At 32.5% G+C, this 25,911-nt stretch overlaps 1 protein-coding gene and 1 long non-coding RNA gene across 3 annotated transcripts; both read right to left on the bottom strand.

Moving 5' to 3' along the window:
- Positions 1 to 265: 265 nt before the first annotated feature.
- eIF2beta (eukaryotic translation initiation factor 2 subunit beta) lies at positions 266 to 24,259 on the bottom strand. Of its 2 annotated transcripts, XM_080164541.1 has the most exons (10): positions 24,094 to 24,259; positions 20,537 to 20,584; positions 19,433 to 19,555; positions 14,333 to 14,474; positions 11,245 to 11,328; positions 6,521 to 6,657; positions 3,737 to 3,845; positions 3,150 to 3,234; positions 1,002 to 1,185; positions 266 to 375 (listed from the first exon to the last, which is right to left on the bottom strand). In XM_080164541.1, exons 1-9 carry the CDS (start codon positions 24,196 to 24,198, stop codon positions 1,005 to 1,007), a joined length of 1,014 nt encoding a protein of 337 aa, XP_080020667.1. In that variant the 5' UTR covers positions 24,199 to 24,259; the 3' UTR covers positions 266 to 375; positions 1,002 to 1,004. The 2 variants fall into 2 exon arrangements, with proteins under 2 accessions (XP_080020667.1, XP_080020677.1); XM_080164551.1 differs by lacking the exon at positions 11,245 to 11,328 and having other exon boundaries at positions 24,094 to 24,258.
- A 680-nt stretch (positions 24,260 to 24,939) lies between these two features.
- On the bottom strand, positions 24,940 to 25,424 carry LOC145322520 (uncharacterized). Its single transcript, XR_013880744.1, has 2 exons — positions 25,289 to 25,424; positions 24,940 to 24,992 (listed from the first exon to the last, which is right to left on the bottom strand). It is a non-coding gene; the product is annotated as an uncharacterized LOC145322520 (long non-coding RNA).
- Positions 25,425 to 25,911: the final 487 nt, after the last annotated feature.

Here is a 25,911-nt window from a genome sequence, read left to right as displayed (position 1 = left end):
TTAATTTCCAGAATCCGACCGGATATTAAAATGACCGGATAACCGGATATCCGGCCCAACCCTAATTTGTTTTGAATTGGTGGAAGAAAACTATGTGCATTTTTAAAAATAGGCATAAGGGCGAAAAATTCAAGTACATTGATAAAATCTAATTTTTCATTAGCTTAAAACTGAAACAAACAAGATTATAAAGATTACCGAAAGTTTATAGAGTAGCTATGCTATCAAATGAAAATAATTAAATAGATAAAAAAAAAGCAAAAAATTATAAAAGCATCAATTTATTTCATAATTGGATTGAGACGAAAAAAAATGAATAATAATCTGATGTCTGTTGTATAAGAAAATTCTTCACAAGAGAGTCCGAAAATCAACCTAAAATAGAATAATTATTTATTGCGTCGTTTTATAGACATTTTCCGCGGATATTAAAAAAAAGAAAAGAAAAAAAAAACCAGTTTTATCATCCCTGATTTGACGTGAGCCCGTTCAATAAAACTTATTAATTTTATGATCCTTATTTAAATATTCGTGGAAAATTGTCTGTAATTCAATGCTACACATGATTTTTCATTGTGGCTGCAAACCGGTTTTAATCCACCGGATATTAATCAGTTTTGAAGCCATACTGTAAAAGTATACTGATTAATCTTTAAGTACAAATTCTTCAGGAAAGTTTAATGATTAAAAAGTTGCAATGCATGCATTTTATATGTGAATGACAACTAGGATTTTTAAATTCTTCTACTGATATACTCCCTAACTTATTTACAGGATGTTGAATCATTTATATACAAAAATCGGCTACGCCCCTGGAGGCATTTGAGATGCGGGGAAAGGTCGACCCATCCCCTTTTCTCAATGTTAAATTTAAAAATTACTAAATTAACCCTATAAAATCATTGGTGGAAAAGTTTGGACACCAAACCAACTATGGGGACCAGTCCAATGTCCCGTCCCCTTCCACCCTGGCATTTTCACAAAAGTTGCACAATTTTTACCTATTACTGCTTAGCCCTGATGGCGGCACGCTTGCTGGTGACGGCCTGGAAACCGGTTTTGATGGTCTGTACGGAACAGCTGGAGTGACAGGTCATGCACTGCAAGAAGAAGAGCCTGGTCTCCTTGTTGAGGATGGTGTCGGGGCTGCGGCAAGTGTGACACGTCACATACTCTTTAATATACCTGGAAATAATCATTTTTATCAACTTATTATAAACCCCAAGAGGTTTAATCAAACCAATTTTTCGTATTTTAGATTTAAAAGAAAAATTTAAAAAAAAATTGGGGGTGGTAGTCGACTTTACTATTTTAATTTTAGTTTTAAAAAGAAAAAAAATTTTTTTTTTTTGGGGGGGGGGTTAGGGGTGTCCCACCCCTCAAGAAAATAGTTATAAACCTTCCCGGGACCTATGAGAAGCTACCCTGTAAAGGGGAACCCGATCGGTTCAGCGGTTAGCGAGATCCTTCGCTACAAACAGACAGACAAACAGACAAACAAACTGACATCATTTTATCAACTTATAATATACTAGCGGCTTCGCCCCTAGCCTCTAGGGGCTTTGCCCCAAGAAAAAAAATAATTTTCTGCACCAGCACCAGCAGCTGCACCAGCAGCACCAGGAGTATTTTTTTGGGGGGGTCAAATTTTCATTTTTGGGGGGGTTGGGGGTGTCCCACCCCCCAAGAAAATAGCTTAAAACCACCACAGGACCGATAGGTATATACCCTGAAGAGTAGAATCCAATCGGTTCAGTGGTTACCGAGATCTTAAGCTTCAGACGGACAGACGGACAGACGGACAGACAGACGGACAGACATCGTTCTACTTTGTATTATAGATAGTAAGGGTTTACTTTGTCTAAAGGTTAAGATCTGATGTAATACTAAACCGATTGAGTTCTCTATTTTAGATAGTCACGTGATGATTTGGATTTTTATTTTCAGATTTAAATCTTTGGATGGTTTTCAGCTATTTTAGTCCCTAGATAAAAACGGCGTAGCTTATAATACAACAATATCAAGCCGTCAGAACCGCATATCTTTTACTTGCCATTTTGAAACACTTAATTTGCGGAATTAGAGGCACAAAAAATACTCCATACCTAAGCTTTCACAACTTCTAAGCATTTATTTGAAATATACTTCAGTGAACAAAGCACCCTCTTCAGTCTAATGCAATTTAGCTAGATATTGGATGTAACTTAAAATTCTAAAAGAAGCTCATTGCAAGACTAATATTTGTAGAATCTACTCAGGGACAAGGATTCTGAAAAACAATTCTTACCATTTTCTAACCCACTTTCCTTTAGTTACAGCACAAAACAAGTTTAAAGCCAAATGGCATACCACAAAATATCCTAATTTCCAGCAATTTTAAATGGAATTAATATAGCGACTCACAGCAGGGAGTAAGGGAGGGGACAATGGGCAATTAATTCAATTTAAGAGTTTTTGAAGAAAGGCCATGAAAACCAGAATAATCCCGAAAATATGGTGGAAATTGTAAAGTGATTGTTGATTAAATCTAGAAAACCATAAACTAAAAAAAAGTTCCAAGAAAAAAAGCAATCATTTGAAAATAAGATTACCAGTATTACAGACTGACATAACCATTCTGTAATTAATTACTAGAAATATCTCCCTGGATCTCTTCATATGACAGGGAAAGAGAAAAGAGATTTGGGGGCAAGTGATGTGAACACAGAAAAAAGGGGCAGGCAGGCGTGTAGCTGGATGGGCAAGTATATGACCCGCACGCCTTCCTGCCCCTTTTTATCCTGTTTATTTCCCCCACCTCCCTTCTCCATTTCCCTTTCTCGTCTGCTTTTAAAAAGGAGGTGGGGATGAAGGGAGTGAAATATAGTATGGGAGGGGGGCCGTGTATTTATGTTTGAACTACTCTCTGTCTGCAAAACTATATATATTCAAAACTAACAAAACGAGTAACGGCATTTCTTGCGCAAGTCCCCAAACTCAGTCAGAAACTGCTAAATTCTTGCACATTCCTTTTAAGCCAGTCCCCAAAGTCTGAGACTCCTAAAGATTGAATATTCGATCCATTGTCCCCTCCCTTACTCCCTGGAATCACAGCCCATGTTCGCTATTGAATTATTTAAAGAATAAAGAGAAAAAATGTGTTTGTTTACCTTCTAAGGACATTCTCAATATGTTTCTGTTGGAACCTTCCCTTCATGATGAGCTGGTTGTTACCGTCGATAGCACCACTGGTACCTGGATAATAACATATTAATGGCCAGGTCCATAAGGAAATATGATTACCCTGGGCCTTCTTCTTTTTTATGCAAACAAATTGCAAGCAAATAAGAATTTTAATTTAAGATAAGTTTACAAGAAAACTTATGCCTTCTCGAAGAAACTTTCATCTAGAGACATAAAAACTCATGAATAGTCTGGAAATTATTTATAGAATGGCCAATGTGCGGAAAGTTTCATAGGTATACACTATAGACATACATTCTACTATTTTGATAGATAGATTTTAAATACTGCTTAGAACGTTTGGAAATGGTCCCAGGACAAATGCAGGAGTGGACACATAACCATTTTAAACCGTCTTATAGGTCTTTTTATTGCCTGCGGGGAGCTTATTTGTATATTTATCTTAGCCTAAACTGTACAATACATATAGAAATACTTAATTTACTGATTATTTTAGTTTATTTACTCCGACGTTTGTCTTGGAACCCTAGAAACTCTATAAATATGTATTCACCTAACTCAGCGAACAAGAAGGCGAGCAAGTGCTTGGGCTGACGATGCATAATCCTGGCGATCTCATTGAAGTTGGCGAAGGCGGTCTTCTTGGCGCCAACACGGACAACCTGAATGAATAGTTATTTATTATTATTGAACAAAAAGTTTAAAGTACAACAATAAAAAGTTAATAATATTTACTTAAGTTAAAGGGATAAGACAAAGTCATATATAATTTGATGTACAATGTACCAATTACATCACCAATGATGAATCACAAAAATTACCGTTTCTGTCGATTACAATTAGTGGTTGAAACATTTGGACATTCCTAACCCCGCAATGGGATGCAACCATGCATGGATTTTCAGTATAGATTTTTAAAAAACTGTATCTTAATATATCTATAATACAAAGTAGAACGATGTTTGTTTGTCTGTCTGTCTGTTTGTTTGTAGCGAAGGATCTCGCTAACCGCTGAACCGATCGGGTTCTCCTTTACAGGGTAGCTTATCATAGGTCCCAGGAAGGTTTATAACTATTTTCTTGGGGGGTGGGACACCCCTAACACCCCCAAAAAATGAAAAATACCCCCAAATTTTTTTTTTTAATTTTCTTTAAAATCTAAAACACGAAAAATTAGTTTGATAATACCTCTTAGGGCAAAGCCCCTAGAGGCTAGGGGCGAAGTCGATAGTATTTTAATAAATTTTAATAAAGACATTTCCTTTAATATAGAATATTTTTAAAACTAATCCCAACTTTCAAAATCTCGAAACCTTTTAAATTTTGGAATAGTTATTTCTCGCATCTTATTGTAAACGGCTTTCTGCGGATATAGAATGTACAATTATAAGATTTAAACCAGTTTTTTTTTAATCCCGAGGTGCCGAAGGCACGGGCTAAAAAAAACTGGTTTTAATCTAATGATTGTACATTTTATATTCCTAAAAAGCTGGATATAATACGATGCTAGACATAGTTTTTTCGTATGAATGAGAACCGGTTCCTATCCACCGGATTCGAATGAATACGAGAAACTCCATTCTTCTTAAGTCAAATTAATGTTATAGCATTAGTTTAAGGATATAAATTGTTTAATTTAATTAGGTAATTGTATCTTAATTATTTTCATTAAGCTAAACAAAGTACAAACATAATAGATGAAAATTAAACAAGTACATCAAAGTGAATTTTTTCTTTTTAAAATTATATCTTAGCAAAATAATTCAAAGTTAATCCTATTATATAAAGAATAAGTTTAATGCTTAAGATTTAAATAACTACTGAACTGATTGAGTTTTCCTTTTTAGAGAAGCTTCACATAGGTCCTGTGGTGGTTTAAGGCTCTTATTTTTTTGAGATGGTTTAGTACCATTTTCTGCACCCTTCTTATCCCTTTGAATACAGAGCCCCCAGAGGGTGGGGGGGAGGGGAAAATTAAATTCGATAACCTAAATGTTTATTTAGATTTAAAAAGAAAAAGTAGTAGACATTTTTTTTTGGAGAGGTAATTTTTTTCTAGGGGTGATTTCTCTTGCGAGGGTTGTGGTACCCTCCCTCAAAATAGTTATAATAATATGAGATAAACCTTCGCAGAACCTATAAAAAGCTACCCTGTAGAAGGAGATCCATCACAGCGTTTAGCGAGATCCTTCGGTACAAACAAACACACAGACATCCTTTTACTTTATCATAAGGATTATATCATCTACTAAAATTGACTTACGTTATATTAGTTTGTTATATACGTAATTAAGACTAAAGAATGTAAGCAAGTTATAGAATAGCTGCAGAACCAAGTTATAGAATAGCTGCAGAACCAAGTTATAGAATAGCTGCAGAACCAAGTTATAGAATAGCTGCAGAACCAAGTTATAGAATAGCTGCAGAACCAAGTTATAGAATAGCTGCAGAAGCAAGTCATAGAATAGCTGCAGAAGCAAGTTACAGAATAGCTGCAGAAGCAAGTTACAGAATAGCTGCAGAAGCAAATTATAGAATAGCTGCAGAAGCAAGTTATAGAATAGCTGCAGAACCAAGTTATAGAATAGCTGCAGAACCAAGTTATAGAATAGCTGAAGAAGCAAGTTATAGAAGCTGCACAACCAAGTTATAGAATAGCTGCAGAAGCAAGTTATAGAATAGCTGCAGTTCTAACAAATGTCTTTGCATAAAATCCAAATATTATTTGTACAATAAACACATAAGAAATAAGACAAATGTCAAGTATTTTATTTTATTGGCAAGGCCTTAACACCAATATGTTGAAACTGTTGAAAATAACAAATATCAGTAAAATTAGAAAAATATGCATGATATTCAGTATAAAAAGCTAAAAGTGCATTAATTCTTGGCATCTTACAATGTAAATAATAATCTTAGATAAAACATGGATCACAACATTCATAAGTAGCGAAGCGCAAAAAATCATAGAATGGACTATCTGACAAAGTGAGTTACATAGCAGATGTTCAGTTATTACAACAAAGAAAAGAGAGAATATTAAAAAAAAAAACTTGTATCTTTTGAGGCATTACCAACCGTCAGACAAAACATTGTATTGACTAGATGCGCACATGTCAAAGGAATCTTTGCTGAAAATTTCTTCTGTCTATGTTCAATAGCAGCCGATAAAATCATATTTCTTCCATAGCGTTACGGACAGACAAAGTTGATTATAGAGTAGCTTCACTACTAAAAATTATGACAGTTACATATTAATCCTTAAATGTCTAATTTAAAAAAAACATTATTATTCAAACCAAACCATTTTTGAGATCTTAACGTGGTATAAAATTACCTGTGGGGGTCTCATGATGAACTTCTTGCCTCTACCGTCGACCATATCTGGGTTCTTGTCCCTCATGATGCTGAACACCCTCTGTAACAACTCCTCGTACGTGTAGTCACGGTCTGACTCCATCCAGGGATTCTCATCTAAATTCATTCATTTTTAGATTTCTGCCGGCTTTACCTAAAATTGCCTGTCGACCAGTGAGCCCTCTCTCTTTTTATGTTTTAAATAAGTATTATAAAGAATTAGATAATCTAGCAAGCATCGCTTTTATCTTATAAAGAAAAATAGTAAATCAAATATCGAAAAAATGAAAGTTGTGTCACCCTTCCAATATGACGCAAGAGGCATGACCGCTACGACCGTGGCATTATTTTGTCCACTATCCAAAAAACTACCACCCTATTTATTTCAAAATAGGGGGTGGTTACTTTGCATGACACGCCACTTTGAGGGACAACCGATTATTTTTCTCCAGTAAAAATACAGATAACATGAAATAAACATTAATATTTTGGGATTATTGTGAAGTTAAAATACAATAAATATTTGATTATAATCAAATAAAAGTTAACATTTGCTTCTATGATTTGTATTTTTGTTTCGAGAAAAAAAGTACATGTTATGTGTGTATTCACATTCGAGCAAAAACACAGGCCAGCTATTCTAACAATCAATTTTACAAAAAATCACGAAACCTTTGAAAGTAAGGTGGGGGTATATATTGTGTTTTTTATGTAACTGAAGAGGGGTAAGTAGGGGGAGGAAACGGGGAAGGGGGTTGTGGGGAAATTTTCCTTTAGAATTGCTTTCCCTTTTCCCTGGCAAATACAAAATCAGATACCTAGTCAAAAAACATAGGAAGGGTCAAACTCAAAAAATAAAAATATTATACTAAAATTTGCTCCACTAATCGCTTAGTGGGGCAAAATTGTTTTCGTAAAAAATCCACCAAAATCACATTAAAAACATACAAAAATTAAACAAAATCATAGAAGGGTTATGAACATAAGATTTTATTTTATTTTTGATTTTTAATGTGATTTTGGTGGATTTTTTACGAGAACAATTTCGCCCCACTAAGCGAATAGTGGGGCAATTTTTTTTAAAGAATCCACCTCTGAAAAACAAATATCAACATAATAATAGCGCAAAATTTTATAAACATTTTTTTCTTACCTCACCTAAAATATAAAAGAATAGTATTTTAATTTTTAAATCATGCAGAAGACCACAAAATAGAAGGATTTAAAAAAACTTTAGAAATCTTTCAGCAATTGTGTTTAATTAATATTTATAAAAACTTAATAATAATGCATGCAAAACTTATAATATTTAATTTTCCCTAATGTATTTTCATTAAAAACTTTTTTATAAACATAAATATATAATATGATAATTAGAAATTTTAAAACAATGAGCAAAGTTTAAAGAATATTGAAAAGTAAGAGATAATGGGATAGTTGTTTAGAATTTGTATACCCAATTGGAGGGATGGAGGAGCATTTTGCTCTTTATTATTCAGTCGAGTCTCCAAAGTTTTATGATAACGTTTTCTTGAAATAAGCTTAACAACTTTGGGGACTTTTGTTAAATTTTGATTAGTTGATTCATTAAGTTGAGTGTCACACACATATCAACCACTGATTGTAATCTACATTGGGGATGTACATCAATTTATTGGCCATTGTCTTATCTCTTTAGATCCCTGAATACAATGACAGAATTGTGTTTATTGAAATTATAAGGTGGGATATATGATATTGTAGAGTTGTCGTAATCCATGTATTCACACTACTTTTCAAAATTGAACATAGCTAGAAACAGGTTAAGGAAGCCCAACAATAATGTTTTTCCCTTCATTATTAAAACAGACATCCTGTTACTTTATTATTAGGATTCTTCAGTTATTAATTTATGTGTCCCTTTTTTCCATTATAAAGTTAAACAAGTTTATTAATGAAAATTATAGTAAAGAATTTTTCAACTATTTAAAACGGATATGTCTTTAATTTAATCAATCATTAATTTTAAAAGCAATGCTAATTAAAAGTTAGGGTAGAAAAATGTTTTAAGAAAAAAACATTGCATCTACGATATAATCATTTAATGCTGTGTAAAATCTCTAGTTTGAAGTATTAACCCCACAAAAAAAAGATAAATGTTAATACTTGAGACAACAGAAAACATTTTAATGATTAAATCACTAGATATTTTTTTGTTTCGATTAATGGAACATAACAAAACACCACAATTTAAAATAAAATAAAACAAAGGTTAGCAACAATGAAACAAAGTTCTTAGGGAAAGTTAAATAAAAGATTTTAAGTATATGAACATAAAAAATGTAAGTTATTGTGGCAGAATATCAAATCATTGTGTTCTTTAGCTGTGCAAAAACTTGATATTCGCTTTCAAGAGGAAAAATTGTGATAAAACTTAAATATGCATAAATGTTATAAAATCATAGAAGCAAAAAGAATTCATGCAATTATTAAAAATTATGAATCTATAATAGTTATTTCTTTCATCTATAATACAAAGTAGAACGATGTCTGTCTGTCCGTCTGACCGTCTGTCTGTCTGTCCCTTAAGATCTCGGTAACCACTGAACCGATCGGATTCTACTCTTCAGGGTATCTACCTATTGGTCCTGTGGTGGTTTTAAGCTATTTTCTTGGGGGGTGGGACACCCCCAACCCCCCCAAAAACCCAAAAATCCCCCCCCATTTTTTTTTTTTTTTTTTTTTTTTTTTGAAGGAGATTTCCATGGTCCTTTACGATTTTCGCAATAATTTTTTTGTATCACCTCTTTGGGCAAAGCCCCTAGAGGCTAGGGGCGAAGCCGCTAGTCGTATTATAAACTGCTTTCCGTGGATATAGAATGTACAATTATGAGATTAAAACCAGTTTTTTTAGACCCGAGGTGCCGAAGGCACGGGCTAAAAAATGGTTTTAATCTTATGATTGTACATTTCTATATTCGTAGAAAGCGGTTTATAATACGATGCTAGACATAGTTTTTTCGTAATGATAAGAACCGGTTCCTGTCCACCGGATTCGAATGAATACGAGAAAATAAATTAGACCCTGAAAAAAAAAAAATATTATCGACCTGAAAATGAAACAAGGATTTTAAAAAGTATTAAAAAGAAACCACTAAAAAATATCAGTTTTGAAATTTTATATTGTAACTTAATTCTAACTTTAACAGCAGCTGAAAAAACGTATTTGCTAGGAATTTCATATTCCAGTTTTTTTACTGTTGTTAAAAATCCCTACAGATATTTCAGTCCACTATCTTCAACAGCAGCCAAGAAAATCAAGTTTATCTGAACACCATGTGTTACAAACGGACAAATTAATAGAATTATAAAATATCTGCACTAAAAAGATCACATAAGCCGTTTGGCAAGAAAAATTTCTTCAACAAAGTTTAGTGAAAAAAGCATATGGGATAAATGACTTAATCAAACTCTACACACAAAAAACATAACTTCAAAGTTCACCAAAATTACATAACTTAAATAAAGCATTATTTTAAGGAGTATTATGCACTATGTAAGGCAAAATAAATAACATGAAAACGAAAACATGCACAAACAAAATTTTAACCCATATTTCATATAATATTTTATTCAAAAAATTTTAAAGCTTTGATAAAGGTCTAAAATTGCGACTGCCATTGACCTATCCCTAGATCACCAGAAAAGCAAAAAAAGCATCATAAAATTAACCTGACCTCTACCTCTAATATTTGCTATTATAAATTCTGAGGGCAAGGTCTTGTTTGCAAGTTTAATATCTCATTTGGGATTATACTTTGTGTTGACAACTTTTTGGAATAATCCCCAATATTGCAAGAAGTGTTCATGACCCCCCACCCCTTAAAAGATTACAAAAAACCTTTGAACCATATGAGAAGTATTGATATTGAAGGGCTTACCCACCGTGTATAATTTTTAACACCATTTTTGTAAAGAATAAACTAGGGGTAGAGGGAGGGGGAAAGTAGATGTTACACAAAAGGTATGCTGTATTTTTTTTACACAAAAACTTGTTAAATTACATTGTTGAAATACATGCATTTTTTCAGGTTTCATAGATGACTACCTAATTATTTTGATATCAAGGAAAAGGCGTTTTAAAAGCATGCCAAAAATTAAAAAATATCATAAAAGCATAACAGGAAGACGTGTATTCAATTAAAAAAAGACTAAATAAAGCCAGCATGGAAATGTTATCTTTTTTTTGTATATCTACAAAAATCATTTAAGCGGCCCGGGTTAATAACAAACCTATGCAACTTCTACAGGCATCTTGGTGCTTTCCCTTAAAGTGTATGTCGATCACTGAACCCCCACCCCTTTTTCAGGAATAAATTTAAAAAAAGGGGCCTTAATTCTATGGGGTCATATAGTACCTAATATAACCTAACCTTCTTGACCTAAAAAATACTATAAATGCATATACGAAAGTCTACCCCCCTCCCCTCAGTTTCAATTTACTTAAAAATAAGGCGGGAGAGTTCTGAACTCGACTAGGCATAAGACCCTGAGGGATACCAATGCCGGCATTTTAGCTTTTTATTAATCAGAATACATGTTCCTGCTTTAGTAAAAAATATGCAAAATAAGGTAAACATAAACAGTGAAATATTTAAAGTTATTTAGCAGTGGGGTGGATCCAATAGTTCGGATCAACACCACTGCCTTATTCAATAACCAAACCTGAATCCTTGGCTTTGCCGCCTGAACTGGCGGCGGAACCCGTTTTGCTGGCACCGCCACCAGTTTCAGAACGGCTGCTAGAGACTGCATGTGGTAAATAAATATATTTATAAGTAGTTTATCTTTAAAATTGCTGTTTTATTTTCCTCGTATAAGACGAAGAAAGTCCCTTAAAAATTCTGACGTCATAAAAATGAGGGATCAGGAGAGGAGGAGTGGGAAAGAAAATCCCTAAAATAGAGATGGATAATCCCTCATTTCTATGACGTCACATTGAGCGACTTTCTTCGTCGTATGTTTACGTCACACAAAAACAATTTTTGATAGTTTACATTAATTTTTAAATGTGTGGCGCATTTTGAAAATCATCTGAAGCAATTATAATAACAAAACAGTACAAACTGCACCTCTCCCTTTGATTCAATCTCGCTAATTTAAACATGGGAGGGAGGAGGTAACCTACCCCAAAATATCTTTTATATACCTTCACTGTGTTGGAGAACATTATCAATCCAACAGTTAGCGATCAGGCACACAGACAGGCAGACATTATGTTACTTTTATATAAGAACTAGAGTTGGGCTCGATATAATTATCTCGCTATTGGCTAGGTTTATTCAATGTTTTATTTACTTTCTTTAGGTTATCTGAATTCTGACTATTAACCCTATTCTTCCATTATCTTCTCCCTGACGATTTCTTTCTTTTTTAGGATGTTAATATTTTTTATTTTAAATTATCGTCCTGAAAGGGTGAAAATGTTTAGCTAACTTTTAAATTTTAGTTCAATATCTGACCACATTACGCATGTATCGCTAGCTTCAAATTATTTAAAAATTAAGTTTTCTTTTATTTACTATATTATAAATTTAAATTTTCTGTTTTATGGATAGAAATTTAATACTTCAATATAATTCAAATAGCAACATGATATAAAAAAATGAATTTATTCTTCAAACAGTAAAATAATGGGTCTTATCGTTCTGGTCAATGAGAGTTTATTACGGATTATTGGAGCAAAATGAGTTTTTAACATTTATTGCTTGGAAAACTTTAGCTAATATATTGACATTTATTTCCTATGTAGATCTGTCATGGATCTTGATGCAATAAAGTAGGCTGTTTTGTAAATGTAAAAAATTGGAAGATTTCATTAAACAAAAGTTCCCGCAAATATAAGTATTAAATAACACTACTAAATTGATGTTGAAAATACGCCAATTCTTTGTATAGAGGAACAAATTGTAACAATTTAATATCTTTTATTAAATTCTTAAGAAAAAAACGATAAATACTTTGAGGATATTTAAACTAAAATATTAACAATTGCAATAAATCTAGTCTTCTCCTTTATTTAAGTCTAATAATAGTACACTTTTATAGCGGACAAACCTTAAAAGAAAAGTTATTATTGATAGGTCTGTATAATTCAAGTTTGACTAGAAAATATTTCTATAAAACTGCTTTTAACGCAAGAAAATTCAATAGTTAAATCTAAAGATTGTTTGTTATTTGGTTTAGCAGCTGCATAAATAGGCAGAAATTGTTAATAAAATGCTCTAACATTAAATTTTTCAGTCCCAAAACCTTTTTAAAACAGCTAAATGAAACTGCTTAATCTTAAAGTACTGAAAGCAGCTTACAGCGGCTGCAGAACCCTGTAATGTAAAACGCAAATCCATACACAGAAATGTTTGTAAGTTGAGAATTTATGCCCCAACCTGCAAGTAATAAACATTTCACACACAAGTGATATCAGTTTCCAATTCAAACTTTTATTGGAGTAGGCTCTATCAAGCAAAAGAAAGTAGGTACTTAGTGTATTGCTTAAAATGTATTAGAGCTTTGATACAATGATTCTGCATATCAATAACAAGGATGACAACATCCAAAAAACGAAGCACTGGAACGGTAGGACAAACGGTAAGTAAATTAGTTGAAAAACTACTTGATACAGGATAATGTTAATGAGCATACTTACATTTTTATGACTTGATTATAGAGTTGCTTCGCTTATAATATTGTACTTTGTTGTCCCAGGAATCAATATATCAAAAATCAGATCAATCGAATAATTATATCACATAAAAATTTGTTGTTCAAAAAGTAAAAAATCAACATGTTTAAAATGGACGGACGGACATTCTGGTAATGATTATAGAGTTGCTACGCTTTCTAAATCGTAACTAACTATTACAGGAATCACCATGCAAAGTTTGAAATCGATAGGGCAATTCTAACTTGCCTAAATTAACGAGAAAAGCTATTCGTCTTGGACGGACGTACGGACGGACTCTAATTATAGAAAAGCTTCGCTTTTAAAAAGGAAATATAAGAAATAAAAGGAATAGGATATAAAAGTTCAAGCGTAAGAACAAACATAATGCTAATGTAGAATATATGTGAATTAATATACAAAATTTAGAGGACATGCCTTCATTCATTTATATAATGCTTTAAGCGGATCATTATTCTTATGTTTAAATGTTGTAGGGACAAGCCTAGCATTACAGAAAGACCGACATATATACTTAGAGAATCGATGCTACTGAAAAAATTAATAGCTAACAGGCGCATCTGTCTGAAATGCAACAGAATTGTTCGTCTGCTAGCTAAGCGCTTTAAAATAAATATTTTGATTACATTGTCTCAACATAAATAAAATCCTATCTTTTCTTTTAACGACTTTTAAGGAAAAGATTAGGTATATTACTCCCCCCCCCCCCCAGAAACACAAAAAATATAAAAATTAATCTGACACTAGTTGGAAGAATTGACCTTAGGACTTTATGAAAGTGTTTTTTCAAAATAATATATTGAAAACTTTAGTTATTCAAGTATACGAATTGTCAGGGCCAGGGGTGTACCAAGTTCGATTCAAACTAGGAGTTGAAGGGAATGCCTTGGCAAAAAATCGGATAAAACTGATTGAATTAGGACCTATAGACAAAGGTTTAACAATCAAAAAGTTAAATAATAAATGTGTGTTCACACCACCAGTCAAACTTCCAATAATTTTGTACGATAATTCAATTTTAAAACTACATTACAGTCTGTTTAGAATTATTTATTGCTATGATGTTCCTACCTTGTTGATCCTCCTTGTCATCATCTCCAATGAGATCATCCAGATCCTTCTTCTTGCTTCTCTTCTTCTTTTTCTTCTTGTCACCAAAATCGGTGAGATCAAGGTCATCATCCACTTCAGCAGCATCATCGGGAAGGTTATCCTACAAATATAGAAGTTTAATGAGAGAGGTGGGATTCTTTAACCCATTTATTTTGCTAAATCATGAGTATTGATATGTTCGGCCCCTAAACTAAAAGGCAGATAATTTTGCAAATGCATAGAAAAAATGGGGAAAAAACCTAAGAACAGTGCGAAATTGATCAAGTAAAGTAAACGTTACTTTTTTTTCTATGCCACCAAGTGAATAATGGTATACCTCTTAAAGTTAGTTTCCTTTTTAGTACTGAAAGATAGGAAAGAAACCTTGACTTGGATTTTAATTTAGTATAACTTATGATGTTATTATTACTAAGACACAAACACAAAAACTTTAGTTAATAATAAGAAATCTGCCACTTTTCTGGGAAGCCACAGCCGCTAGTAAATCACAAATCTGCATCAGCTGTAGAGATCATTTAGATATATCACTACTTGGATGTTGCACCAGATTTTCATATATTCTAGAAAAGTGAAACTTACGGCTGGCTAAAATAACGATACCCCTCTTCCACCCTCTATCCTCCTACTGAATGAACGAATTGGACAATATGATATCAAAATAAAATATCCAATAAACATTTCTCCTTTAGAACTCATAGACATGATCGAAAAATTAAAAATGATTATCAATAAAAAGTCTTTATAATTTCTTAAGTAATTTTTCTTCCAAGTAGAAAGAAAGTTTGTCTAAATAAGTTTGGTCCAATCCATAATCTTAGAAAAACTTTAAATCTCTCAAATCAACCATGGTCTCATATTTTCAACTTGGAGAAATAATTTTAATGGCGCAGCTACTCTGTTAGTGTTCCTGTACGTCTGACTAAAAGATTAGGACCTCCCCTACAATAGGAGATAGTGGTCAATGTGGTAATGATAAAATTTTCCTTTTGTTCTTTTTTACATCGTTTTCTCTTAATACGCATTCCTTTTTCTATTTCTCCTATCCTAATATTTCTTAATGTTAGTTTATCATATGAAACAGCCTCTCTACTATAGGACGTAATCATCCTTGTTTAAGCAACGCTTAAAATGAAGTAAGGGGTCGGTTAGTTTGTCAATAGCCCGGTAACACAAACAAACACGAAAAGACAAATTCTGAATTATAGTAAGTTTTATAGCTAACAATAAAAAGGTTTTAAACTGAAGGAAAAATCTAAACAATTTTTTTTCTAAGCAATAACACTATTTATTTAAAAAATAATATGAAATGTTTTATGCTTGTATTGACCATTGTGTACATTAGAGCAACCAAAAGAGAGCAAATTTGAAGGTGCTCAGAAAACATAACTAAGTTTTATCATCAAGTGATCGAACATAAATACATCTATCAAATTAGAATACTAGAAATAATAAATTTTTTAATAACAAATAAAAAGAAGGGAAGGATTTTTTTCGGCCATACAAAATAAATGAATTTGCTGCAAACAAAATTATTTCCTATCTTTTTAGTCTGTAGAATAAGCTATGAAGATTCAAAATAAAATCTTTTACATGTTTCAAAAAAGATTGTTTATACTCTTTAAAAAATATTACTGAATAAAAGGAAAATCCAGATAACTTTTGGACCAATTAATATAGTTTTTTGTACATAAAATGATTGCCCGAAATAAATATTTATCTACGCAGTTATGTATGAAAACCAATTTTATGAAAAAGTAATTTGTGAGGAGAATTTTTATGTGGATGAGGTTTATTTGATCTGTTTATAATAACATTGAGGAGGATTTTTTAAAGCAATTTTCATGGATTTGTATTGTGAAATGAATTTTTATTCCAACCCTTTAATGATCTTAAACAAGTATTACATAATTATAATTCATAAAAATTACAAAAATCACGTTCCATTTCATGTTTAGATGTAACTCATGATTTGTAGCAAATAATTTTTATGATAAATAGACGCTGCGTCACTAGCACCAAGATGCCAAGCTTCAAAAGGGGAGTACAGCCGCCACCCGCTTTACATCATTATTAATTAGTGTTTTTATGAAGGTGGCTGGTATGACTACCCTTTTCCATAAACAGGCTGAAACCTGCTTTCTAAGATCTCAGATTCGTATTTAAAATAGTAAAAACGACTTAAAAGTATCTACACGATCAACAATAAAAGTTTTTTAACTAAAATGTTGGTATTGACAGGTTGCATACTATGCAAGAATACTTCTTCACAATTTTTATCTTATTACGTAATCGAAAACAAACCAATTTTCTATGCCTTTCCATATTATAACTGCCTTACATAAAACAGCCCATTCTTTTGAATATTGCTTAATTCAATTTTACAAATAAATGATAAAAACGAAATACATCTTTAGGTCTTAAAAAAAAAAGAATTTTATTAAGGTCAACTGATTTATTAATAGTTGGATACTACATCAGATTTCCATGTACTGAAACTTGTAGCTGGCTAAAATATCAACCTCCCCCCCTCCATCAATTCACCTTACCCCATCCCCTCCCCTCCATACTACATGAGCCAACTGACCAATAAATAATATCCATATTAGCAAGCTAGATTAACGACAATTTTTCCCGTCATAATATCCACTTAAATCCTATAGCCATTTCAAAAAATAGGTTGAAAAAAATTTGAACATTTGAACAATACAAAAGAAAAAAACTAAAAAATTAATGTTCAATGAATGTTAAATATAGCCAAAGAGTTTAAAACAAACTTTACAAAAGCTACGCTTACCAGGAATCAAAAAAGATAATACAATGGCCTATAAACTAATCTACATCTCTAATGATAACATACAAAATTACCCCTCCTGTAGATTACAATTAATGGGTGAAACGTTTGACCAACCCCCAAAAATGTTAATCTAACAAATAAACTTTAGGGGCTGGTGTAATAAACAGTTTAATTTCCCCTCCCTCCCTGAGTTCTTACTGTTCTTGTTTTCCACCCAGGTCTAATTAAGTCCTATTTGGAATTAGCATTGAAACCATTTAAATCAGAAATGGTGAAAAAGTAGAAAATCCTGTTCTTAGAAAATTCATCATGGGTAAAAGCAAAGATAAGAGATCTTTGATTTATCAAAATACCTAAATTTTATACAAAAAAGTGGGAAAACTCATAATCTACGATGTTTAACTAATATCTTCGCTTGGATAATTACTAGACCGCCCGCCCCCCCCCCCCAAAAAAAAAGGAATACATCTTAAAAGTACAGCTCAACAAATCAATCATGTCAGACAAACTAACATCAACAAATTATAAAAGTCAAACTTTATTTAAAAGTTTAAACAAAAATTGCATATATATATCAGTCCTGAAATAATCAAGCTACAGGGTGATTAATAAGGACAAATTTATATTTTAAAACTTAATTGTGTCTGATGGTTCTAGGAATCATCATTCTAAAAATTATTTTTTTTCTGGTAATGATTAAATAGTTGTCACGATTTCAAAATTGTACTAAACCGTCAAAGGAGTCATCATACTAAGATTTAAATAGACGTGTCAATTCTATCATGCCTAAATTAACTACACGTGGACCGGACAAACTGTAGAAAAGTTTAGCCTAAGCAAATATTTTTGATAAAGTACCAGTTCCAATTTCTCTAAAATTCTCGCTCTCCAAAAACTTGTTTGATTCTCCGTGCTCTGCACAAAAGTTTTTTTCCTTCTCATTTGGAGCCAGTTAGGGAGAAAGGGTTGGGTAAATTTATCAACCCCCCATTTTGAAACTTTGAAATTTTATAGTAAAAATTTTTTTAACGCATTGCATTCATAAAAATAAGTAAACAATCAACTATTTCATTGAAGTAAAAAATTATTGTTTTTGAAGATTAATTTGTGGATTTTTTATCTTTGATAAAATTTTTCATTGACCTATTCCTATATTCTTGGTGGCAAGTGAAGAATCAAATAAAGGAAAGTGGTGGGAAGTGGCAAAATTGGGAAATTATAAATCTTTTCATTGATGGAAGACAATGAAAAAAGTTTTTCCTTTTTTTTTTAAAGAAGTTTTTTAAGTGGATGCCATTTCACTTTTATGAAAGGATTAGTTTTTCTTAAAAGATTAACGTTGACACAAATATTGCACTTTTGGATTAGGTTATTTCCACATAGTTCAAAATAGCACTTTCATTTAACAATAAAAAGTTTATACCTATGTCTTTTAGTGTTGTCCAATCGTTTTAACCAATCTACAGAATGGTTAATTTTGTTTCTCTAGTCCCTCACTAACATACCTTCAGTTCCTCCATGTCCTCTAGTCCCTCACTAGCTACTTTAAGTTAATCCATATACTTAAGTCCCTCACTAACATACCTCAAGTTCCTCCATATCCTCTAGTCCCTCACTAACATACCTTAAGTTCCTCCATGTCCTCTAATCCCTCACTAACATACCTTAAGTTCCTCCATGTCCTCTAGTTCCTCATTAACATACCTTAAGTTCCTCCATGTCCTCTATTCCCTCACTAACATACCTCAAGTTCCTCCATGTCCTCTAGTCCCTCACTAACATACCTTAAGTTCCTCCATATCCTCTAGTCCCTTACTAACATACCTTAAGTTCCTCCATATCCTCTAGTCTCTCACTAACATACCTTAAGTTCCTCCATGTCCTCTATTCCCTCACTAACATACCTCAAGTTCCTCCATGTCCTCTAGTCCCTCACTAACATACCTTAAGTTCCTCCATGTCCTCTAGTCCCTCACTAACATACCTTAAGTTCCTCCATATCCTCTAGTCCCTCACTAACATACCCTAAGTTCCTCCATATCCTCTAGTCCCTCACTGACATACCTTATGTTCCTCCATATCCTCTAGTCCCTCACTAACATACCTTAAGTTCCTCCATGTCCTCTAGTCCCTCACTAACATACCTTAAGTTCCTCCATATCCTCTAGTCCCTCACTAACATACCCTAAGTTCCTCCATATCCTCTAGTCCCTCACTGACATACCTTAAGTTCCTCCATATCCTCTAGTCCCTCACTAACATACCTTAAGTTCATCCATGTCCTCTAGTCCCTCACGCTTCTTCTTTTTCTTCTTCTTCTTGCCAAAAGATTCCAGGTCGATGTCGTCCATGTCCATTTCATTGTTCTCTGGCTCGTCGAAGGCAACCTGTGACACAGGGTTAAAGTGAATTGTGTTCGGTGGTCATTAAGCTGCTTTTGAGTAAACTTGCAAAATACATTATAGGTATATCTAACTTCATGTGAAATACTTTGATTACTTAAAAGTTAGTTATTTTGGAAATTCCCTTTTCAAAACCAGCAAACTACCCAAACACTTAATTGCATCATAGAATATTTTTTTCTGACTGAAAAATCCTTAAGATGACTATTTAAGGGGGGGGGGGGGAAGTTTTGACACATTTGCGTAAACATGGCACCTAGGCTTTATCTTTGGACTGAGAGGATAGATTATTAATGATAAAATCATTTTTATATGATGATTGATGAATTTCACGAAGTTTTAAGATATTTTGGATAGACCTCCAGGTTTCGGAGCTCCAGGCCTCCAAGTGGTCTCTGTACAGGTAAAAATGAAAAAAAAATTTTTTTAAGTCACAAATCAACTTATAAAACAAAATATGCATCTTTTTTCTGCTAATATGTGAATAATATTAAAAAAGATGCATATTTTGTTTTATAAGTTGATTTGTAACTTAAATTTTTTTTTTTTTTTTTTTCATTTTTACCTGTACAATGACCACCTGGAGGCCTGGAGCTCCGGAACCTGGAGGCCTATCCAAAAAATCTTAAAACTTTTGAAATTCATCATATAAGAATGATTTTATCACTAATAACCTATCCTCTCAGTCCAAAGATAAAGCCTAGGTGCCAGTTTTACGCAAATGTGTCAAAACTCCCCCCCCCCCTTATTTATTAGTTCTACATACAGGCTAAAAAGCGACCGATACGAAAGCCCGGACTATCAAAACTGGAAGGTATTAATTTTATTATTTTTATTTCAATATTTGTTGAAAATCGTTTGTAATACTATGCTATACAGTATACATGATTTTCCAGTATGACTGAGAACCGGTTCAAATCCAGCAGATATTAATCAGTTTGTGAGTCTAACTTAAAAATGATTTACCTTCTTCTCTGGTTTATCACCATTGGTCTCGGCCTCTTCTCCTTCCTCCTAAGAATTTTTATCATTATATAAAAAAAAAACAGGATGTGTGTTATTCTGTAGCCTGTGTATAGGTTCCCTGAAGTGCCCCTAGAGGCCGAGTAGGCATGTACTTTAAGTAATAGGATATATTTGTCCAAAGTAATTTAAATTTTCCAAGTTAGAACTTTTTCAGGGAATCGTTTTGTTAATTTAATTTGAGTTAAAAGTCTCAGGATGGTTCAGAGCTGTTTATTTGCCCCTTATTTCCCTCTTAAAATACAAGGCTTTAGATAATTTTAATCTAAGGGGATGTATTTATGCTATTTTTCTGTTTTACCTATCCCAGCTCCTGTGCTTTGTCTTGGCAATGGATTATTATTACTTAGATCTTACACCAGATTATAATGTACTATAATAAAGTGTAACTTGTTGCTGGCTTAAAATAACGATAATAATCCACCATCTCAACCCCCATCCCCTCCTACTGGATGAAAAACTAGGGAGATGGAGAAAAGGGATTAAATGACTTTATTTCCTTATCCAAATGACCTTGTGCCGACTCTCAATTGGGTCTTTGAAAATCAACCAATGGTGTCGGGAATATGAACACAGTCAAGTAGCAGAAAACAATTTGCTGGCAGAGGAAATAGGTAACTGGACAAGGGGGAGTAGTTATCTATATTCAGGGCGACCACTCCAAAACAAAAAAAATATAGTATTTTTATAGTATATTTTTTTAATCCATATAGTACATTTTTTTTTAACTCATATAGTATGATATAGTATCGGACTTAGAATTATTATCTAATACATAGTATATACATCATCAATAATAACTCAAAGCATAGCTGTTATCAAAGCAATTTCACATAGAAGGGGCTTATTATTATTATGTGATTATTAGGCTAGGTATTAATGTGAGACTATAGGTTATTTAGGATAAAAGTTTACTTTTGGTTAGTATTTCACATATATTTAATCATTTTTTGGATAGGTCTCAGGTTCAGGTGCTGCAGGCTAGCTGGAAGGTGGTTTCTGGACAAGTAAAAAAAATTAAATTTATGTTTGAAGAGTTAGAGATCAACTCATAAAACAAAATATACATCTTTTTGGATGTTATTAACATAAATGAAGAAAAAATTAAAATAGGCCTCCAAGTTTTGGTCTTGCAGGCCTCCAGGTCCACTCTGGATAGGTTAGATATTTTTTTTTTATTTGAAGAGTTAGAGGCCAACTAATAAAACAGAATATGCATTTTTTTTAATGCTATTAACATATCTGAAGAAAAAATTTAAATCAGCCTCCAAGTTCTGGTCCTGTACGCCTCCATGTCCACTCTGGACAGGTAAAAAATTCAAATTTCTTATTTGAAGATTTAGAGGTCAACTTATAAAAAAGAATATTCATCTTTTTGGATTAACATAACATAACTGAAGAAAAAATTTAAATCGACCTCTAAGTTCTGGTCCTGCAGACTCTGGACAGGTAAAAATCAAACTTCCCTCAATTGAACAGTTACTGGTATATAATATTTGTTAAACAAAATGAGCTTATACTTGGATGTTCTTTATATATTTGAAGGAAAAAATAAAATTGGCCTTCAGGTTTAGGAGCTGCAGGCCTCCAGGTGGACTCTGTACACGAATAAAATAAAAAATTTAAATTTAAGGAGTTAGAGGTTTATCAAACTACATAAGCATCTTTATAGATGCTATTTATATGTTTAAAGAAAAAAATGACAACCGACCTCCAGGTTTTTTTGCTGCAGGCCTCCAGGTGGACTCTAGACGGGTAAAAATCAAATTTCTTATTTATGTAGTTAGAGGTTAGTTTATAAAACACCTTAAGCATCTTTTTAGATGTTATTCACATATCTAAAGAAAAAATACACTTGACCTCCAGGTCCAGGTGCTGCAGGCTTCCATGTAGACTCTGTCCAGAAAAAATCTGGAAGCCTGAACTTGGATCCCGATATGTTAATATTATCCAAGTAAATGCATATTCTGTTATATAAATAGACCTCTAACTCTTCATATAAGAAATTTGATTGTTTACCTGTTCAGAGGGGACCTAAAGGCCTGCAGGACCTGAACTTGGAGGCTGATTTATATATTTTCTTCAGATATGTTAATAAGATCCAAAAAAAATACATACCTATTCTGTTTTATAATTTGACCTCTCTTAAAATAAAAAATTTGATTTTTTATCTAACCAGAGTGGACCTGGAGGCCTGCAGGGCTTGACCCTGGGGGATAATTTTAATTTTTTTCTTCAGATATGTTAATAACATATAAAAATGTTTTACAGGTTGACCTCTAACTCTTCAAACAAAAAATTTGAACTTTTACCAGTCCAGAGTGGACCTGGTGGCCTGCAGGATCAGAACTTGGAGGCCAATTTAATTTTTTTCTTCAGATATGTTAATAACATCCTGCGACCCGCGACCGTGGCTCAACACGTAGCACATCCGCTCGTCGTCGGGAAGGTGATAGGTTCGAATCTCGGGCCGACACCGCGTCATAACTAAAGACGTTAAAAATGGTTCCTACTGCTGCTATGTCAGATGCGCGACATAAATAGTTAGAATAGGGGGAATGCCTTGGCCCAAAACAGGCGCAACTCGTTACCATGCACAGTTGGGACTTCTCAGACAAAGGTAGTGCATCACAGAGAGTTGGTTGTCTGATGGATGTTACTTAGCCTAATATCCTTGGGTGTTTGGACAGAGAAGGGTGCGTTAGTCATCCTTAGTTCTCCTGGATTGCTGGACCAGGACCTGGACAGTACATCAAGTCGATAAGGTCCGGTACTGCAATCCCGCCCGTACGAGGTAATGTAGGTAACATCCTGAAAGATGCATATTCTGTTTGATTAGTTGATCTCTAAATTTTACAATTTTTTTACCTGTCCAGAAACCACCTTTTAGCCTGCAGCACCTGAACCTGGAAACTTATCCAAAAAAATTATTAAATATAAGTGAACTACTACCCAAAAGTAAACTTTTATCCCAAATAACCTATAGTCTCACATTGATACCTAGCCTAATAATCACGGAGTAAGCGAAAGTGGTAAAACTTCCCCTCACCATTAAGTTAATTCTATGAAAAATAACTGATATTTAAATTATAATCACAAACAAAAATATATTTTAAAGGATTTTCTTCATCTCTTTTATACTGTACCTAGAGCTTTATGCATTTTTGTCATATCACAGTATCTTTTGAGCCCCCCGCAGGGGCTAGAAATAGAAGAAGACCTACTGTGAAAGTAAGACAAAGTGCTCCTTAAGAGGCATTATCACAAAACTGACAATATTCGTTTTTGTTGTAATTAAATGTAATATTATATAGTAAATTTTGGTCAAGTAAAGGTAATAATATATAGTATATATAGTAAATTTTGGTCATATAGTATGATATAGTATCCAAACTCATCCTTTATAGTATAAATAGTATATATAGTATGCAGTGGTCGCCCTGTATATTTACATCTATACTTTAGATCTGATACAAAAAAAAAAGTAAAAGACGACCTACCCTTTCATCAATGTCCTTCTCAGTTGCGTCTGGGTCGAAGGCGGTCTTCTTCTTCTTCTTTTTCTTCTTCGCGGACAAATCAAAGTTCAGGTCCTCCTCGGTCATTTTGATGCTTGGGGTTGATAACTAGTCTGAAATTTATGGAGCTTATTTTCAACTATTATAAAGTATTTTAGGTGTATTAAATAGGTTTTTATATATTATTTTAACGAGAACATGAAATAGGTTAATTAGAAAAGAATAGGGGGGGAGGGTGTAATTGTCTATCTTATTTATTTCAAAAATTGACACTTGGAATCAAAAGAATTCTTTGGGATGTGGATCGTGAATAAAAATTTAGTTTCAAAATGATTTAAAATATAATGTATACATAAGCTTACTAAAATTAATTTAATATACAATATAAAATAAATACTAAATATAAATATATTTTTATGTATAAATAAATGTTGTGGAGGGGAGGGGAAGTTAAGCACTTTGTGAAACACAGCCTAAATCCCAAAGAATCTCGACCAAAATAATAATCCTAATGCTGTAACTCTTTATGCTAGATTATTTATGTTTAGATACGGTTTCAAAAATGTGGTTCATATGTCCCCCACCCCCTTCGACTGAAAATAGAAAAATATTTTAATTTAATAAAAATTACATGGTAAAGATATTTTTAAAATGGGGAAAGAAACTCAGCTTGATTTGAAATTATACACCTCTGATAAACTAAAAATATAACTACAATTAAATCAAAATATGTCTTAAGTGGGAACAAAATACACTTATTTGTTAGATATTTAATCAAAATCTTAAAAATCTATTAATACAATTTAATTGAAAAGCATGATATTCTAAAACATTTTAAAGCTATATACTGCCATACGTCAAATATTTAAAATTTTGTTTCACTGTTTTGTGATTGTTCATGATCAAAACAAAAATATTTAAAAAATCAAAGGGATAGTTGCACGAAGTGCATTTAAACCTGAATTTAGTGAACTGCATATTTTTTTCTGTTCAACAGTTTATTCTACATCTTTAGAGCATAGGTACATTTGAAAGAATTACAATGTTCTACCATTTAGTTTTAAAAATATCAAGACTTGAAAATCATATTTTGCTTAAGCTTGCAATCAAAACTGTTAAATGCACTTCATTCAGCTGTCCCTTTAGTTTAATTTATTTTTAAAAATGTTCCAATCACAAAACAGGAATGAGATACAAATAAAATATCACAGATTATATCAGATTATTAATAATGATTACATACCTATATAAATATTTCATAAAAAATAAGTAAATTACGTACAATATTTTCCAATACCAATTAACACTAAAATAATATTTGATACCAGCAAAACAATAAAAATTATAAAATAAAAAACTTCACAGACAAATACCTATAAAGTTTTTATTTCTTAATTTACTTTATTTAAACTTTTACAAACATAAAATTGCATTATTAAAATAGTAGGTAAACAAAAATAATTAAAATCCAGGAGCAAAAATAAAAGGAATAGAAATCTAGGTATTCATGTTCAATCAGGGAGGGAGGGAGCATTGGATTGTAAATTACCCTAGTTCCCAAAATTTGTATAGCTTCGTCAATTTAAACTTTGGGTAGTATTAGTGAATTTTGAATGGTTAGTTTGCAAAACTTTTAAACCAAAAATTGAAATCTATATAAGGAGTTATTTTGCTTATTATCAATTTATTATCCATTGACTAATCCCTTAAAAGGACTCTCCACAGAAAAATCAACTTTGGATTTTTGAAAATCTAACCTGAAACTATTATTCTCTGTTCAATTTTAGGCATTTTTTGTTT

The sequence above is a fragment of the Acartia tonsa genome, chromosome 1 (assembly GCF_053477335.1).
Source record: "Acartia tonsa isolate MP-2025a chromosome 1, ASM5347733v1, whole genome shotgun sequence".
Classification (NCBI taxonomy): Eukaryota; Metazoa; Arthropoda; class Copepoda; order Calanoida; family Acartiidae; genus Acartia; species Acartia tonsa.
The sequence above is the reverse complement of the archived record's forward strand: the minus strand, read 5'-3'. Positions and strand labels throughout refer to the sequence as shown.